Below are 19,978 nucleotides of genomic sequence, written 5' to 3' on the forward strand. Positions count from 1 at the left end.
GGCCACCAATCTACCTGATGTAAACTGCTAGACTTACAGGAGAGATTCAAGAACTCTTCATGTAGCTTACTTCTGGGAAACAACAGTTCTCAGAAGACATCCTTTTAGAATCTATAGTCTCTTTTCAGACGTGTATATTAATTAGACTTAGCCATTTACTGTGAAATTCCTGAAAGTTTCCCTCCAAGTATCTTCTGGTTAAACCAGTATTTTTCTTATAATCAAATTACAGTTGTTGGGTGGTTTTTCCCCCCCCAAAATCAACCAACTTTTTCTTTTTTGAAAGGATAACATTAAAACGTACTATTTTCCAAGTCACTAAACATGGTTTGGATTAGAAAGTAATTGGAAAGGGGATTCTACTTATTTAATTTCATATTCTGCTGTGGCATGTGACACCTGGCATCTGGTATTTTAGGAATTAAAGGAATTATAAAAAAAAAAAAGAGAGACAGAGAGAAAAATGGGACTATGTACAGATTAAGCCAGTCTTATTAGATGTTTCTGAAAAGAAACAACTTTTATTCTGAATCAGTGATAAGCTACATATTCATATGCCACTATTTCAAGTCACAGTTATACTGATATCTCTCCTTTGAAGCGCTGAATAGTTTTTTCTAAATACTTTCCAAAAGTCATTTGAAAGCAAGTAATAATTCTAAAGATAAAGCATCAGAAACAAATTCTGTCCACCCAAGCTAACTTTAATGTTTAGATCACAACATTTTAGAGAGGCTCCATTTAATTTTTCCCTATTTTTACTTCTTCTTGGCAGTTTCTCAAAACTCTGTGAAAACTTAAACTATGACCAGAAAAGCATTCAAAACATAATACAAATATATACATGAATACAAGAAAAGTTTAAAACAAAAAACACCATATTACAATATCTCCAAATACGATGTGTTCATGATATGGCCAAAAACTACAGGGTTACATGTCCTCAACACTCCCACTATCCTACGCAGATCTACATTCATACCTTTTCACATATGTGTATTTTTGTTTTGTTTTGCCTTCTTGGTGCCCAAAGTAACTGAGAATCAAGAAAATAACTAATATGACATGAAAAACATGGTACCTATGATTTTTTTACATCCTAGTCTAAACACATCTTAATTGGTGCAACATCACTCTTAATAATAGCCAAACAACGGACAAGCAATACATATGAAAAGACGTACTATATATAATACAGTATTTTTAGAATCACAAATAATTTCCACACTGACATTAAAAACCTGCAAATTAAATCTTAACTCACCTCATTATAAAGTTAAATGCTCATGTATCATAGTAAGAATGCTATTATTAGAAGCATTCTCAATTATTTCATTTTCTAGTGTAGAAAGGTTATGGTAGAAAAGATAAGGTGCTTTTTCAATAAGGTGCCAACAGACACTGACAGTGGCTGACACACACACCCAGTGCAAACTATCCAAGAAAATAATCCTAATTTGGAAATGAGATATATCACTAAACAGCTAGACTAAAAGTAGAGTGGGACAGAATAATTATCCGTGACTAATATGTCATAAACACAGACAACTCAATGTACATGTAGTCAATGAAATAAAGAATAACGTTCCATCCCTTTTTTTTTAAATTCTACCTTAACTTTTCAAATTGTGCCCAATTCTAAAACTTTAGTTTCCTAGTTTCCACAGCTGACTAGAAGACTCTGATATTCTGATGGTAAACTACCAGAGATGAATGATCCACTGGTGCTACCCTTGCTGTGTTTTCTTCTTTACTATGAAACCATAACCCTCTATTGCTATTTTGTTTCATGCAGGACCAACCAAACTTAATTTTTTTTCTAAGAAAAAATAAATATATAAAGAAGACACTGTCAGGCATATATTCACAAGGTCTCAATTTCTTAAAACATAAGTATGGGTATATTTATTTCTCTCAAATGCATACAAGACAATAATTACACAGCAACAAATCTTTTGTTCAACAATGATTTGATTCATAAGCATTTGAATTAAATTTACATAATTTCACATCCATACCCTTGCATGTTTAAATACTGTAAGTAAAAAAGCCCCCCAAATAACCAATTCTTGTATTTCCTATTTATCCCTCTATACATCCAAACTTTAAAAAGTTACAAACTGAACACTATACAGAACATACAAATCATGTTTAAAAACTTGAGGTTTTAAAATCACTGTTCCCCCAAGATGATTCAAAAAAGTCCTCATGCTGACAAGTGCAGTCCTAGGTGGTAAAGTAACTTGGAGGAGGGGAAGAAAGAAGAGACAGACACAAGTTTGCTGTCTTAATATTTTACTAATCCTGTTAGTTAAAAATGGTGATGTCATGAGAAATAACAGTTTAGGTTTAATATGAGGAATGGAGTCTGCCTCACAGTTTGAGACATGCATTTCAAGTATTTTCCTATTTGATCTGAGCTCCCTGCAGCAAACTGATGCTGAAAGAGAATAATTATTTTCTTCCATACATTCGCTCAATGTCCGCCTGGTAATGTGTTTTAAGCTCTTTGCGTTTCAGCTTGAAGGCATCTGTCACCAGACCAGTTTCAGGGGTCCACGGTTCAGGGCTCAAACGAATTTTTACTGGAATTTCAAACTTTTCCAGACTTGCTGAGACGGTGAAAAGAAATGTAAATGCAAGGTCATGAAAAATATACAATTAAAATTCTTGGCAAATAATTTAACTTCCTCAGTCTTTGAGCACTCATCAAAATGCAAAGCCAACAGCTCATAAATCTCACTTCTAAACAATCTATCCCTCAGAAATACAAGAAGAAACAGATTATGTATGAGAATTACAATAGCAAAATACTGCTGAGAAAATCTACATGTCCATCAATAGAAGGAGTTGGATAAATTATGCTACAGGCATAAAACGTACAACATTCAGTCACTAAAATTGAGTTAGATCTATCTGGTATGGGTATATAAAGATACCTGCAATATATTGTTAGGTTTAAAAGAAGTTTTGTTTTGTTTTTTAACACTAGATAAACTTATATGCAACTAGATGTGTACGACAAGGGTACACACCAAAATAAACCGCATACTTCTAGGGGGCTAGGATCCAGGATTAAGGAAAAGGAAATGTCACTTTTTACGTTACACCTATTTGTTTTCTTTGAATTTATTTTTAAAAATCACTTTAGAAACTAAGAAATAATAAAGTTTAAACAGAATCTTGTCACTGAGCCACGATATTCGCCATGAGCTCTGAGGAAGAATGTCTCCTCACTACTGTGCTTCTCCCACACTGCTTGATACCAAGTAGGTCCTCAACAGTGGAAAACTGAAAGGGGGCGGTGGGGGGGGGGGGAAGACAGGGAAAAGAGATGTAGTTTTGAAGAAACACCTTTCCTTAAAAAGACTGATTTACTTCTCTAGCATTCATTTAACAAATATTTACCAGGGAAAAAATACTGTATAAAGTGCTTTACTAAACATTCTTTTAAAATACAAAAATGAATAGTTTCTGCTCTCAACTGGTATACTACCGGGAAACAGGTAAACACCTAGCCATAATAATGTATATACCTTAAAAGAACTGAATTAAAAGGTATAAGTGCCTTGGGGACAAAAATGATATATTAACTCTAACCTGTAAAAAGAAACAGAAATAACAAAGTTTTATTCTTCAAAGATGAAGAATATGTCAGGAGTGGTTTCTAAGAGGAAAAAACCACTATGAGAAAAAGCAGTAAGGCAGGGACACAGTTCTTAAGGGACAGGAGTCTGACACTACGGAGATGTGGGGAGACTCACAGGCAAGCACTGGAAGCCCACGTTCAGCTGTTAAGCGCTCAGTCGGCACCGCACTCTACGACCTGACTCAACATGACGTTAGTTAAGTACAGTGATATCATCTAGACCAGGTTTCAGAAAAATGAACAGAGCTACAACCAAATGACCAGGTGAAGAAATGGGGACTCTAAATTATGAGTATTTCTTCCCTATTTTGTTGTGAATATGCTTGTATATATGTTAAGCCAATATTTTTGTTTTCTTCCCTCCTATTCTCTTATCACAATATATTAATAAGTTCACTTTATATCACAGTATTTAAGTTACAGGATATCAAAGGAGAAGAGTAAGAAAAAAATCAGTCAAAGGGTCTTCATCCACTTCTGGGGAAAAGGTTAATGTATCTTCAGTTGCACGCAGAACAGGTGTATAATGTTAGGTGTTACTGTCTTTACTTGGAAATTAATTATGGTGTAAGGAAATGTATCTGGGCGCCAAGCTGACAAAGGGTGGGCTGTGACAGTTTTATGCATCATCTGGGCTAGGCTAGAGTTCCCAGTTATTCAGTTAAACACTAATCTAGGTGTTGCTTTGAAAGTGGTTTTGTAGATATGACTAAGTCAGTTGAAAGGCCTTGAGAGCAGAGCTGAGGCACCCCCAAACAAGAAGCAATTCTGCCTGTGGACAGGGGCTTTGGCTTGTGCCTAGGAGTTCCAATCCACCTTTTTTTTTTTTTTTTTTTAACAGTCTGCCCTACAGATTTCCAGGTTTGTCTAGCCAGCCCCCAATAATCATGTAAACCAATTTCCTACAATAAGTTTCTTAATATATTTAACTTACTGATTCTGTTTCTCTGGTGTAAACCTAATATAGATTTTGCTTAAAAATGAAGTTGGATCCCTTCTTTACATCACATATAAAAATTAACCCAAAATGGATTAAGGACCCAAATATAAGGGCTAAAACTATAAAACTCTTAGAAGAAAACAAAGCGCTATTTCTTTGTAACTTGGATTAGGCAACGGTTTCTCAGATGTGATACCAAAAGCACAAGCAACAAAAGAAACAAATAAACTGTATCTTATAAAAATTAAAACTGGGCTTCCCTGGTGGTGCAGTGGTTGAGAGTCTGCCTGCCAACGCAGGGGACACGGGTTCGAGCCCTGGTCTGGGAGGATTCCACATGCCGCGGAGCGACTAGGCCCGTGAGTCACAACTACTGAGCCTGCGCGTCTGAAACCTGTGCTCCGCAAGAAGAGGCCACAACAGTGAGAGGCCCGCGCACTGCGATGAAGAGTGGCCCCCGCTTGCCACAACTAGAGAAAGCCCTCGCACAGAAATGAAGACCCAACACAGCCAAAAATAAAAATAAATTAAAAGAAGGCTCAACATTAAAAAAAAAAAAAAAAATTAAAAGGATCAGGATCCTGTTTCAAAGGATACCATCAAGAAAAGTAAAAACACAACCCACAGGATGGGAGAAAATATATCTGATAATGGATTTGCATCTAGAATATATAAAGACTCATACAACTCAATAATAAAAAGACAACCTCACTTAAAAAATGGGCAAAGAATCTGAACAGCCATTTCTCCAGAGGAGACATACAATGGCCATTAAGTACATGAAAATATGCTCAACATCATAAACCACCATCTGAAATACAAATCAGAGCCGCAATGAGAGGCCACTTCACACGAACCAGGATGGCGAAGATTGAAAGGATGAACGATAATGAGCGCCGGGAAGGATGTGGGGAAACTGGAGCCTCATACAACGTTCGTGGGAATGTAAAACGGTGCCACCATTTTTAAAAACTGTCTGGAAAATATTTAGAAAAATATGTTCTGGAAAATAGCCGGCAGTTCCTCAAAAGGTTCAACATAAAGTTAGCAGAGGCCCAGCAATTCTCCTCCTAGTTATCTAACAACAGAAATAAATAAGTATATCCACGCAAAAGCTTGCGTACAAATGTTCACAGCAACGTTATTCATTAACAGCCCAAACTGGAAACCACCCAGGTGTCAACTGATGAATGGATAACCAAATATTACTTGGCAATAAAAGGGAATGAAGTGTGGATACATGCTACGACAAGAAAACATGGATGAACACTACATGCTAAGTCAAAGAAACCAGTCACAAAACCCTATCTATTATACGGTTCTACTTATACAAAATCTTCAGAACAGGCAAATCTATAGAAACAGAAAGATTAGTGGTCCCCAAGGACTAGGAGGTTCGAGGTATGGTGGGGAGTGGCTGCTAACAGACACGCTATTTCTTTCTGAGGTGATGACAGTGTTCTGAAACTGATTATGGTAATTGTACAGCTCTGTGGATATACTAAAAAACTATGCAATTGTATATACTAAATGGGCAAGTTGTTTGGTATGTGAATTATATCTCAGAGCTGTTAACATACACATAAAATTTAAAAATAAAGCAAGAAGGCATATACATTTTAAATTATGCTTAATTATTGTTTCAGTATTCTACCTTACTTAGAAATTATGTAGCTTTCTAATTTCATATCCATTAATTAACTCAATTTAGCATCAGACCAAGGATTTCAAGTTACCTAGAAAAAGTTGAAAACTATTTTCAAGCTGACATACTACAAAACACAATTACTGTTGAAATAAAGGGTCAAAATGATTTCGTCTGATTAACTATAAATGCAATTTACATTTTTCATAATCTTGAATAACATATCTAAGGAGAATAAAAATGCATACTTGTATTACCCATGACTCAGAAGGTACAGCTGTTTTTATGAAACCAACAACATTAAACGAAGTCTCTCTGCACTCACCCCTCAACACACACACACACACACACACACACACACACACACACGTGCACAAGGGGTGGAGGACACATGAGTTCAACCAACTACCAGCACACTAACAGTGTAGCAAAGAGTCCTGGACGGTTCACTGCGGGCTGGGGTGTCCAGGAAGCTAAGCAGGGCCTTGGAAACAGCTGAGAAGAGTGGAGAAAGGGCCAACCCAGAAAACAGAAGCTGCTGAGAAGAGGACATTCTGAGACACGTCCATCAGTGGTGGGCGTGGATGATTTGCGTGTCCCTAAAGGGGCTATAGTGGGGGACTGATAAGTACGTTCTTCTCCCTACTAATGGTGGGAAAATATGATTGGTTTCTAAGCAGGAAATGTAACCTAAGCCCTTGTAGCAAAAACAGGATAAGCAAGCTTAAGTAGCCTCTTCCCATCTCAGTTCTCAGAATCAGCTGAACACTCTCTCACCTGAAACAGCAGCTTCAGAGAGCACTTTGAGCACCTCATTCTCCATTTCGCAGCTGTTACACAGCTCCTCCCAAGTCCCTCGAAGTCCCCTCTTTCGTGCTAGTTCCGTTAGCTCCTTTTGATTCGGCACAACAAATCCAATGACGTAAGAATGATAACTGAAATAAAGGGCAACTTGGTTAAGGCACCACACGGCGTACACCGCGTTAACTGCGGTTAACTGGCTACGCTGACATTTAGCGAGCAGCTCTTCACCATCCCAAGCGACACGCGTGAGGGCGTATCTGGTACCGCCACGCTTGCTGTCTGATTCATAACGCGCTGCGGTGCTCTGGCAGAATTCACTGCTAAAGAAACCTGAACCTGACATTTCATGATAAATTTCAACTATGCATATAACTGCTACGAATTATGCTTTTTTAAAAGAAAATTACAAAATCAGAAAATTCATCCTTAAAAAATCAGTAATTCACATCAACAGATTAAACAAAACTGAAAGCTAATGTAGATATGAAACTGTTTCTAAAAAAATTTGGCAACAAATCAAAGTACTGTGATTATACATATTTCTTCCTTTGTTATTGTGGGAATATGTGTTCTAGAGGAACTCTGGAGTATGCCCGCTGAAGGCAGCGACCTGAAGAAATGGCAGCGGCATCAGGAGAAGGTCGGTTCTGGTTAATATCACATATGAAAATCCAGAACTGTAGCATCACTAAAGAAAACACTTCATGACTAACAAAGGGCAGAATCATTTATAAACCAATGTAGTAAATCTTTAAAGTGGGCTGTACCTCAAAGCCTATTTCTAAATTGGTTCTCCTAACACCAGATTTTATCTTTTCATAATAAGCATTATGTCAACTGCTGCAGTAAGGGTCCCAGGCTGGCCAGAAAATATCCGATCATTAACCCTGGAGAATGATTGCCACATGCAATACTGTTATGAAAAAATGTAATCAGAGTGCCAATCTGAAATTCCAACACATTTCCCAAGAGTGCATTTCTGGGATTTTAACTTTAAACTCTCCTTCCCAGCTGCCTCTATATCATCGTGGGCTCGAGATGCTATGTATGAAGCCACAGCTTAACATGGCTTAAGGGGGAACGGAAGCCCACACCTGGCTAGGGTCCCAAGCAGGCTCAAACTGACAGGGGGTAGTAAGAACGGAGCAGAGCACTGCTCTCTGACCCCACCCCCCAACTTCCTTCTTTACTCGCCTCTCCTCTGGACTGGCTGTGGGAAGCTTCCCTGTGCAGGGCGACAGGTAGCAAGGCAGCAGGGAGGAGGATTTTATTTCCTTCCCCTTCCTGTCACACAGAACACCGCACTGAGATGTAAAACAGAAAACAGGGACAGAAGATAAGGAGAGGAGCATCACAAGGGAAGAATCGCTAATGGCCGTAATGAGAACAGGCCCAGGCCGTTCCCAGAGACAATGGATAAGAAGGAAGAGTTCTTGGTATCACTTTACAAAGAAGGCCGGCATAGAAAGGAAATGCCAACAGCACACCAAATGTTTTAAGTAAAAGTAGCATAAATTCTACTTTCTTACCTGTTTGCATATGCACAAATGTTATCTATTAGTGAGAGATTCTTCAAAGCTGCCTCCACTTTCCCAAGAGAAACATATTCTCCTGCCTGCAGTTTTACAAGGTCCTTTTTACGATCTGCGCAAAAACAAGGCCGGGAGAGGGGCACATTGGAGGACAATATTATTATACCTTTAATGCATAGAAATATTGGCCATTCCCTAAGTAATTTGCTATCAATTAAGTTCACTATAGTAGTTATGCTAAAATTAAAAACACATAAAATTAGGCCCTTATTTTTGTACGACTAAATATATTCTTTTAAAGAACTAGATTCTGATTAAGGGACCCCATCATCAGGGCTTCAGGCATGTTCTGCTGAACAGGTTCTGTTCCTGGTATACATTAATACCAGGAAGGTCAAGAATATACTCAATGCCATCTGAAAGCTCACATTCTAACTGAAGAGAAGCAGGACGACAAAACGTATCACTTTAATACGATACAGTAGTACTAGGTGTTAGGACTCTCCAACCTGCTGATTTTCAAAGAATTCCCACAAGTGAGGCCTGAGCTGAGTCTTGAGGGAAGACTGAGCAGTGGCCAAGTGGAACAACACTGGCAAAGAAGAGAGCCGTGCCAGCTTGAATTACTGCAGCAATAGGAGGAGGAAAGGTCTTCAGCGGGAAAGCAGCCAGTGAGACGGGGGTTTAGTAATCACGCGGCGGCAGCGAGAGGGTGCATTCAGCGGGGGTAAGCACAGCAACAGAAAGGAATTTCTTGCAATAGGGTGACAGAAAGTGCAGGCCTGACCTACGATCACAGAAAGAGGGACAGACAGGAAAGAATGATCTTGAGGCATATGTCATAAGGTAAAGCAGTGGGATATGGATTAGATATGGGGAGCTGACTGAAGAGGTTCTCATCTCCTGCCAGTGTCTAGATGGCACGACTGGGATAGAAGTGCCATTAACTGAGAGAAAGAACCTAAGAGGAGAAGCAGGGAAGGTATTTCTCACCCACAGGTCCTAGTACTGAGCTGCCAGGCCTTCCTTAGCTCTCACAGGCAAGGGAAGGACATGGTTCTGACAGGAAAAGAGCCCTAATAACCTCCAGATAGCAAAGAATTCACAAAAATGAATATTCCCTATTAAGAACTGGACTCTTCAAGGATTATCTAGTAGTAATTAAAAATACCACTGCTGGGCTTCCCTGGTGGCGCAGTGGTTGAGAGTCTGCCTGCCAATGCAGGGGACGCGGGTTCGTGCCCCGGTCCGGGAAGATCCCACATGCCGTGGAGCGGCTGGGCCCGTGAGCCATGGCCGCTGAGCCTGCGCGTCCGGAGCCTGTGCTCCGCAACGGGAGAGGCCACAGCAGTGAGAGGCCCGCGTACCGCAGGAAAAAAAAAAAAATACCACTGCTGTTGAACAGACCTTGAGACCTCATAATATGTCAAGCCTTATAAATTCCACACAGTCCCTATTGTACATTTTTATATTCCAGGGATAATGCAGAGACCATACCAACACTACATAAAGATGAATTCTTACACTATTAAGCAGCTTCTCTAAATATACAGTCTCTCTTTTGAAAAGCTATTTTGGAAACATCCACTTAAAGAAAAAAAGTATTACTTCGCTTACCAATAATCTTCAAACAACCATCAGGGTCAAACTCTCCAATATCTCCAGTACAGAGCCACCTCTGTCCATTTTCATCTTCAAAAAAATCAGCTTTTGTTTTTGCTTCATTTTTGTAGTATCCCATTGTCACATTTTGGCCACCAATAATAATTTCACCCCTAGGATGTGGTTTGTCAGTATTAAAGTATCCACCTAACAAACATAGAATAATTTAGAGTTAATTCAACATTTTTATCCCTGCGTGCATCGTGTGAATACTTGAAACTATTAGTTTCTAAATAGGGACATCTGATTTTGATCCAATCAGCGTTTCCCAAAGGAAATAAGGCAGGCACTACGAACAAAATTCATCAACATAAAACTAGTTGCAAATTTTCAGCTGCTTAACCCTAAGCACTTCTGCTTTCAAACTACTATTCCAAGAAAAAAATTAAACTCAAAAATCCAACATCTACTGTATAAAATAATTACATATGGACGACACTGGTCAATTCCTTTAAGGATTCTGTAGAGATTCTTAAATATCATACTAGTAACTGATAAAAGTGTTAAATTGTGCATTTTGAGAATAAATCTCCGTATAAAATCAAATTACTATATATTTAGAAGATTTATTCCTTACAGATAATTTCAGAAGGGTTCCATGTTTAAGCTTATTAAACATTTTCACTAGTTCTGCTAAAAGAGAGCTGAAAAATGACACCCAAGCCTTAGACTCTCTTTGCATAAAAGAAAAGTGCACCCAGACAAATCAGAGATAACATGTACATGCTAATAGGGTCATATAAAATTTTTAAGAAGTGACTAGTATTTAAATGGCATGAGCAATACATTTTCATGTAATTATAGTAAAAATTTCCTTCTGATAATTTTGGGTTGAAGCCCTCAGAGAAGGGAAAGAAAAAAGAAAAAACAGGTAAAAATCTTCAGTTTCATAGAATGAATTATATGATTTTGTTTCTACAAAATATGTTCATTTGTAACTTATGGGCATTATTTATTTAGCACATTTCTCAAGTTTTTCCCATAATTCTTATTTGCATTTATGTAATAAAGTAAGCAAATAAAAACAATTATAATTCTTTGAAGTCATCTTTGAAAGAAGCAAAATAAATGCATTCATACAGCTCTAGATAAACTATTTCTATTATAAAGGACAAAAGTGAGCACTGTGGGTGATTTTACACTCTAAAGTAAGGAAGGAAATGAAGCACAATTCTAACGTTTAATATTATACAAATGAATGCTCTGTGGTTAAAAGAGGTTATTACCTTCCTCCCAGTTCTTTAATTTGATTTCACAGCAAACTAATGGCGCTCCCACTCTGCCAGTATTGTAGTCCCACACTAAAATGCAAATGAAAAAAAGTATTTGATTATAGTAGTTAATAAATCGCTTCATTTTTTTAAACTACAAAAAACCAGTGATTTATCCCAAACCTTAGATATCCCCAGAGAACCCTTAAATGCAGAAGTAGCACACTGGTGAAGCAAGCTGTGTAGCCCACACTGAAATGTTTTGGTTTTTTTTTTTAATCCGAATTGGTTATAGACATTTAAAAATCAAGACATTTTACAAAAGAGTATGGAATCTCCGAGAACAATGGGCCCACATTTCCAGCACAGCAACAACTGTAGCCCCTATCAGACGGTGCAGGCCTGCTCCAGTTTCCCCAGATCCCTTACCATCACATTTTCTTACACCAGGGCCCACTTCACTCATTTAAGTAGCTGCCTGGTTCATGAGTTTGTCTTCTCTATCTTAAAGGATAAAGGAACACAATGGTTTACACCTATTCTACTTTCTTACTAGACTTAACAGATCTGCAGTACAAATAACCTCTCCAATCTTCTCCCATGTACCACTATTTCAAACTGAGATCTCTGAAGCTTCCCTCACATCAGCTTATACTATCACACCCTATTTTTTCATAAATTCATATAGTAAGAGTTCAGAGATCACACTGGAGATTAAGATTGTTAACTTTCAAGGATATGGGAAAGAACGCACCACTACTATGAACTACTACTGCATTATGTTTCCTCTTCAAAGAGCATTCAAATATCAGAAATGAAAGGCTGATATTTAATACTTTACAGACTTATTTACACCATAAACTGTAACTGATTAATCACACATCCAATGGAAACCTTAAAAATGGAAGAAATTAAGGCTCTTCAGGAACCGTATATGCATGTTTTTAAGATTGCTTATCTATTTTGTGCAAAACAAGACTTAGAAGCAGCTTCCCAAAATACATAAAATATAGAGAACGTAACTGAAAACTGGAAAATACAGAAGTAATGCAGGATAAACCTGACATAAGAATGGTGCACAAAAGCGCTCAAGGTAAATAGGGGAAAATGAAAAGTTAAGAGGTTTAGTGTCTATCAATATCTAGAAAATACAAAGGAGGAGCATAGTTTTATCTAGGACTAGAGAACAAAGTACCTTTCTTCCATAAAAGGGCATATAAGGCACTAGGGGAGTCATCTGGGAACAACTCAGGTAATGGACTGCCCCCTCAACCCCGTCACCATGATAAACTCTGGAAATTAGATTCTCTAGACCGGAATCTAGTTTCTCGTTGCACTTAACACAGACCACCCATCCCAATAAACATTTCTGAATTTGAGCCTTAATAAACATACCTAAACAACTTGAAAATACACATTAATTTTTCTATATAAAAAGAAATTTAAAAACTGATATGATAAATGTACACAATACAGCCAATGCTTGTGACAAAAACTTCTTTTCTAGAAAGCTAAGTAGTTTGTTTTTTGTTTGTTTGGTTGGTTGGTTTTTTTGCGGTACGCGGACCTCTCACTGTCGTGGCCTCTCCCGTTGCAGAGCACAGGCTCCGGACGCGCAGGCTCAGCAGCCAGGGCTCACGGGCCTAACTGCTCCGCGGCACGTGGGATCTTCCCGGACCGGGGCACGAACCCGTGTCCCCTGCATCGGCAGGCGGACTCTCAACCACTGCGCCAGCAGGGAAGCCCAGCTAAGTAGTTTTTAATACTATCATAGTCTTTTCCATAGTCTTAATTCGAAAACTCCTCTAGATGAATTATTGACAATGAGATACACCTAATACATTCTAAAAACATATCAATAATCACACTACTTGGGATTTACACAAATATTTTAACTGCTCTTCTATATATCTGCAAAAAACAACCCATACTAAAAAGTGCCTGGAGTTGCACCCCAGCCTCTGTTGGACACACCACTTTGTAGATAACACTAACCTTCTGTAATTGTTCCAGCCCCACAAGATTCAGTGAGTCCATATCCCTGACCGACAGGACAGCAAAAACAGATGTTCATGAATCTCTGTGTGGTTGCAGAAAGTGGAGCACCCCCACACAAGAGAAGCCGAATATTTCCACCTAGCAAGCTTCGAACTTTCCGGAAAATAAAGCTTAAAAAAAAAAAGAAAAATCAATCAGATAATCACAGAATTTTAAAGCTGAATGGGATTTTCCAAATCATTTAGCCTAATCTTCAAATTCTGATACACAGGCACACCGTGAAGATATTTAGAGTGCAGTTCCAGAGCACTGCAATAGAGTGATTATTGCAATAAAGCAAGTCACATGAATTTTTTGGTCTCCCGTTGCATACAAAAATTATGTTTATACTATACTATAGTCTATTAAGTGTACAACAGCATTACGTCTAAAAAGCAATGTACGTACCTTAATTAAAGAACACTTTATGTTAACAAATGCTAACCATCTGACAATACAGGGTTGCCACAAACCTTCCACTTGTAAAAACACAGTATCTGTGAAACGCAATAAAGTAAAGTACAATAAAACGAGGTACACCTATATGAGATGTTGAGATTAAGTATCTTATCCAAGGCCACAAAGCCAATTTAAGAGACTCTCTTGACCCACTACTTAAATCTAAATGTTTATTCAACCAAGTTTATTCAACCAAGAACATGTGATTTTTCTCTTGAGAACTTCAATAATATTTGAATTCAAAATTGTCAGGTTTAATTTGATATAGTAATGGAAAACCCTTGCTTATGGCCAGAGCAATTAGTTTTATATCATTATATAATACATATTATATTAATACTGAATAATCCTATTGTATCTTCATAAAATTTAGTATGAAAAGTAAATTATTTTTTTGCTTTCGCTTACTTCATTAAAGATGTATATGTATTTGTATACAGCAATTTAACTCTTTAAAATTTCACTAATTCAAGTTGAAGTATCTGGTAAATTAAAAAAGAAAACAATTCAAACATCTAATTGATATGTTTCTGAAAACACACTAATTAAAAAGATTGCTTACCACCTAGATGAAAAAGGGGGAAGGGTTTTGTTTTGTATTTTAATAACTTTGAAAAAAGACCAAGAGGCAATCATTAAAAAAAAATATATATATATATATATGTAAATAAGCTTTACAAAGCAATTCTGTATCTCACTGGAGATATGAGTAAAAGGCAGGAAAAAAATTATAAAGTTTTAAATAATGTGAAACACATGTGAAAACTACATTAACGTTCCCATAAAAATAATTTGAATGTCATACTTTTATTTTCTAACTTCTAAACAATTTTATAGTTAAATCTACTTATTCTATTAGTGCCATGGCGGAGGGGGGGATGACAGGTGTGTGGTAAAACTCATTTAACACTTTAAACACAAAACATTTAATCATATTTGGTTGCCATTTTATATTCATATTGAAATAAATATAAAAGCAAAGAGAAACTTCTCAAAATAATTAAAATTATATTAAGTGTCCACAGAAGACATAAGCAAACATTTAACACAGTAAAATTTTTAGTGAAAATTTTTTTCAAATAACCTTGCAATCTTTTTTAATTGCTCATATTCTTATGCAAGATGGATTTTTTTTAGAGTCCCTTTGACTTTTTAAGATAATTTTTTCTTATAACTATCTCAATTAATTGGGCTATTAATGTGAATAAAATGATCAAGTTATCAAGGAGAGGGAGAGCCTTTACTTACCTATCACACAGCGGAGTACCATGCCCTTTTGAAATCTGTTCCATTTTGTAATTATAGGCGAGAATAAACAGAGTGCGTTGAAAATTACTCATTCCATTCACTTTATTCATGACATTTTTGTAGATCCGATCCATGATTTCCTAGATGTATAAAAATGAGTTAATACAGTCAATAATGCTATCAGCTACCTTATTTAAAACCTTAACATCAGATTACCATTTCCATCAATAGAGGCATTTTAAAAGATACATTCTGTCAAGAATAAACTTTTAAAATAGAGCCACAATTTGTTTAAAAATGAGATTTCTGTAATTTTTAATAGATGCTCATGAGTAGTAAAAAAGGGGGGGGCAGGGAGATATTAAAAACCTTAGGGCAGTAATATGCCATTATTGATTCTTTATACTGCTTTGCTCTTATTTATTCTGAACTAAAAACTAAACTCACTAAATAAATGAACAACTATATAAAATTAAGAGAATTTTAAAAACCATTCTATCTTATAAAGATATAAAGTACTACATTCTTTGCTCACAACAAGACCATGGGGTTATTTTGGTTGGTTGTTTGACTTTTAATGCTGCATCCATGAAAAATTTCCTTGTCTGCACTGTGTTTTGCTTACTATGCCTATTCCTACGACATATACTTTAATGACTTGAAAGAGTTTCTCTCTACAATTTTAAATTATATTTAATATTTATGTGAACCAAAACTTTAAAGAAAGATAGTACTAAGGAAACTACATACCTAATGAAACTCCAAAATTACTGGTCATTTATATTTGACTTTGGAATAACTAAGCAATTATGCTTGAATGTGAACACTCAGTATCCAATTATAATTCCCAACACTTTCAAACAAAATCAGAGAGCCTCATAAAATTTACATTAAGGGAGCAGAAAATCATTGCTATCCCATTTCTACTGATCTTATTCCCAGGCCCCTCCCTATGCCTGGTATTAAATTAAGATGCACAGTGCTGCTAGGGTAATTCAAAGTTGCACCAACTTCTCTGTCCCTTTTTTTTTGATGTCTAGGCCAGACTTTCCCCAAGGACTCGGGAGATATGATTTGCTTAGAAGGAGGTGATCTCAAACCTTTTCTCCTATCTCCTGCTGGGCTTCAGGTTTCTACCAATAGCAAACAGATATCACAAAAATGATTTGAGCAAGAAGCTATTTAGGGAAAGGCACTGATAATATCATATCGAAGCTGAAACTAAGTTGATTGTTTAATAAGCAAGAAAAAAAAGATAAAACAAGATCAAATAAATACTGTAGAGCTCAAGGTAACATAGATAATGAATAAGGAATAAATCCTACATAAACTACCATGTCAACAGCATATTTTCCACTAGCATTTACTTTCTGTAGATGCTTTTATAGCAGGCAATATTGATTAATGGTCAATTCTTACCGGGACAGCTGCCATCAGTGTTGGTTTCAATATGGATGTATCTCCTTTACTTCCTTTTTTTATTTTTGAAGACTACAGAGAGAAAAAGTTATCTATATAAAGTGATCTTTATTTTAAAAATTCAATAAAACTCTTAAAAAACACATTACAAATTCATCATTTTAATTCACTCATATTCTACGTAGCACTTAAAAGGCAAGTTCCTTTAGAATGATTAACTCTCAGCCTTACAATATACTGTCATACTGAATGAAAATTGTGTTAAAGACAATTATGATTTTTTAGTATCTCAAATCACAGAATTTAATTTACCTGATCTGCTAAAGTCTGTGGTGAAGAGTAGCCAATGCAGCATCCATGAGAAAGACAAACAAGCTCAGCACTTAATTCTAAAACATGGGCCAGAGGCAGATACCCGATGTAAACATCCTTCTCCCTAAAAGAAAAAGGAGATACAGGAAGCGACAGTCAGGTGCTGTTTCTGTGAAAACGGGAGCGAGCTTTACCCTCAGGGCTCAATCTGGGCTCTTTGTGAGTGCATGCACGTGCGTGCGTGCATGTGTGTGTGTGTGTGCGTGTGTGTGTGAGAAGAGAGAGACAGACAGACAGAGACAGACACTGAGGGTGTCAGGGAAAAGAACTGTAGTACAGCTCAACCTAAAGCTAAGGAGGCAGACACTCTGAGGAAGTGGCTCCTGTTTCCAGGTCCTCCTGGAAGGCACTCACTAACTGTGCGTGCTGCAGAAGCAAGGCACCAGGACAGAAGAAATATGGGCTTGGAGGGGGGAAAAAGAAAATGAGGGTTCTTTGGAAGGACAGAAGAAATTCCCCCAAGGAGGAAATGGTCTTTAAAGCTAATGGGCTATCAAACAGGAGAGTTCAAATAGGATCCACAACCTTCTGCCAGGAATCTCAGGATGAGATTCATGTTCTGAGAGTTAAATTATACCTTATGTAATAAAATGTGTATGTATACATATCCATATATTTCAAGAACTGCTCCCATTCCCAGAAGGAATTAGTTGCTCTTACTTTTTTTTCCTAAAAGTTATGCACACACAAGAAAAATTTCTCTCTCCATCCCCAAATTCAATTCCACAGTAACGTGTGTGTATAATTTCTGTGCATCCAACCACTGCACTAGATCAGTCATCACAATATTGATTCCATCTCTGGGAATGCTAGCTTTACCACCCCTAAAATTCGCTCCCGTCTGGTTTCCTCCATTGGTCTCTTTCCCATCCCAGTATACCCACTCTCCCCCAGTACTACCGGAATGTGTCTTAAAAAGAAAAATCAGAGACTGAATAGAGAAGCTCAATAAGCATTTATTGGATATATTATTTGTTCACTTGAAGTATAATACTTACGTATAAGAATGACTATGAAGGTAACAACACCAACTGATTAAAATAATTTAAGACATTTAAGTCAGTTAAAGTTTGCACTTTTAAAGTAATAAGTAAATATTAACAATGATGTCTATCAACTATACTTTAAAACCCCCAACTAGGGCTTCCCTGGTGGCGCAGTGGTTGAGAGTCCGCCTGCCGATGCAGGGGACACAGGTTCGTGCCGCGGTCCGGGAAGATCCCACATGCCGCGGGGCGGCTGGGCCCGTGAGCCATGGCCGCTAAGCCTGCGTGTCCGGAGCCTGTGCTCCGCAACGGGAGAGGCCACAACAGTGAGAGGCCCGCGTACCGCCAAAAAAAAAAAAAAAGCCCAACTGTAACTATTTTGTAATTTTAGTGTCCTTTTCTTGAAGAAATACCTACTGTAAACAGACTCTGAAGGACTAATTTAACAGCGTAGTAATAAATGACACAAACGTTAATGTAACAACAGATATAAATACTGGACTACCCCAAATTTATTTACTATGACATACCCCAGGTCTGGAATCCTTTCCGCCATCCCAGTTATACCAGCAATAAGGTTACTATGGGAGATCATGACCCCCTTTGGAAGTCCTGTGGATCCACTTGTGTACATGATTACTGCAATATCTGAGGGCACTGGTTTGCTATGAGGTTTGTTTTCTGTATTGGAGAAGAAAAGACACACATACTTCTGAGAAATTTAGCTGTATCACCAACTTTTTCATAATCATCTGTTTGTCTAAGTGAGTTAACAACTATTAATTGGGTTCATACAAGCTCAACAAAACAGATCAAGTCCCTGCACATAAGAGATATATGCTATTGGGACAGACACAAACAAATCTATAATGTTATAAGAGCTTTGAAGAAAAATAAAGCAGGGCAAGGTGAGAAGATGTTAGGAAAAGTGGCAGGAAATGAAGGTGAAGTAGCCGCCAGCACCATATCATGCCATCTCAGAGGCCACGCGAAGGACTCTGGATTTCACTCTGGGTGGAAAGCAATGTTACTTTCAACAGAGGCTTGTCATCACCTGTGACAAGGATCACTTTAGCTACTGTGTGGTTACCTAACTTAGAAAGGAAAGAAAGGAGGTATAGGGAGAGAAAAGGCCATTCCAGCAACTCAACTAAGAAATAAGGGTGGTCAGACGAGGGTACCTAGACATTTGCTACAAAACGTTCTCTGCTTCAGAGCGGTGAAGTTAACATGGCTATACTCGGAATCCTGGATTAAAAGACACTGTCCCTCATTTGCACAAGCCTAAGAACAGCAGCCAACATCCTACAGAGGTGACACAGTAAGAAAGACTAAGAGAAGTAGGTCATGGATAGCACTGGTGATCTGCCTGAATTAATCTTGGAACTATCCTAAATGCGGTCTTCTTAAATAAATGAGGAAAACATTTTAAACACGTTCCCAAGTGAACTCTTTCTCTCCCACCTGTCAAGATATATTTCTTGACAATTGTTATCATTCAAGTTCTTGCTTCCTAATCCGCCATTCACTCCTTCATCCCATGGCACCATTCTCCTCTGCCACCAGCACTTAGAAGCTGCTCTCTCTGACGTGACACTGGCTAAGAAGTCCAACAGTGCTTTTGCAATCCCCGCATCACCGGACTCCTCCAGTGCACCTGGTCCTGCTGAAGACTCCTGCATCACTGAGGGGGCTCCTTTCACTCGGCTCCCACGAACCACACGCTGCATGTCTTCTTCCTTCTTCTCTGACCAATTCTTGGTGGCCTTTAGAGGTACCATTCTCTGTGGGTGACCTCACCTACTCCCACAGCTTTAATTAAAATCTGTTTCTAGCTTCTAAATCTTTTAACTCCAAATTAAACTCCAGCGTACTAGACTTGTATAGGCCACTCCCCACTACAAAGCTACATTTGCATGTCCCACCAGCAGGTAAATTCAACATGTCCAAAATTAACCTCAGCATAACCCCATTCCCAAGCTGAGTGAATGTTTACATCTAATTCATCACTATG

General features: G+C 37.7%; 1 protein-coding gene across 5 annotated transcripts in view; it reads right to left on the minus strand.

Annotated features, from left to right (window-relative positions):
• Nucleotides 1-499: 499 nt before the first annotated feature.
• The window catches only part of ACSL3 (acyl-CoA synthetase long chain family member 3), an 82,396-nt gene continuing 62,917 nt past the window's right edge, over nucleotides 500-19,978 (minus strand). For all 5 annotated transcript variants that reach the window (XM_067740421.1, XM_067740423.1, XM_067740419.1 and 2 more), the window contains 10 exons: nucleotides 18,495-18,645; nucleotides 16,919-17,042; nucleotides 16,607-16,678; nucleotides 15,188-15,327; nucleotides 13,439-13,611; nucleotides 11,459-11,533; nucleotides 10,188-10,379; nucleotides 8,568-8,682; nucleotides 7,012-7,169; nucleotides 500-2,612 (listed from right to left, as the gene is read on the minus strand). In XM_067740421.1, coding sequence (XP_067596522.1) covers nucleotides 2,455-2,612; nucleotides 7,012-7,169; nucleotides 8,568-8,682; nucleotides 10,188-10,379; nucleotides 11,459-11,533; nucleotides 13,439-13,611; nucleotides 15,188-15,327; nucleotides 16,607-16,678; nucleotides 16,919-17,042; nucleotides 18,495-18,645 — 1,358 coding nt within the window. In that variant the 3' untranslated portion in view covers nucleotides 500-2,454. The remainder of the gene's footprint in view (nucleotides 2,613-7,011; nucleotides 7,170-8,567; nucleotides 8,683-10,187; nucleotides 10,380-11,458; nucleotides 11,534-13,438; nucleotides 13,612-15,187; nucleotides 15,328-16,606; nucleotides 16,679-16,918; nucleotides 17,043-18,494; nucleotides 18,646-19,978) is intronic.

This window comes from Pseudorca crassidens, chromosome 6 (assembly GCF_039906515.1).
Source record: "Pseudorca crassidens isolate mPseCra1 chromosome 6, mPseCra1.hap1, whole genome shotgun sequence".
Taxonomy (NCBI): Eukaryota; Metazoa; Chordata; class Mammalia; order Artiodactyla; family Delphinidae; genus Pseudorca; species Pseudorca crassidens.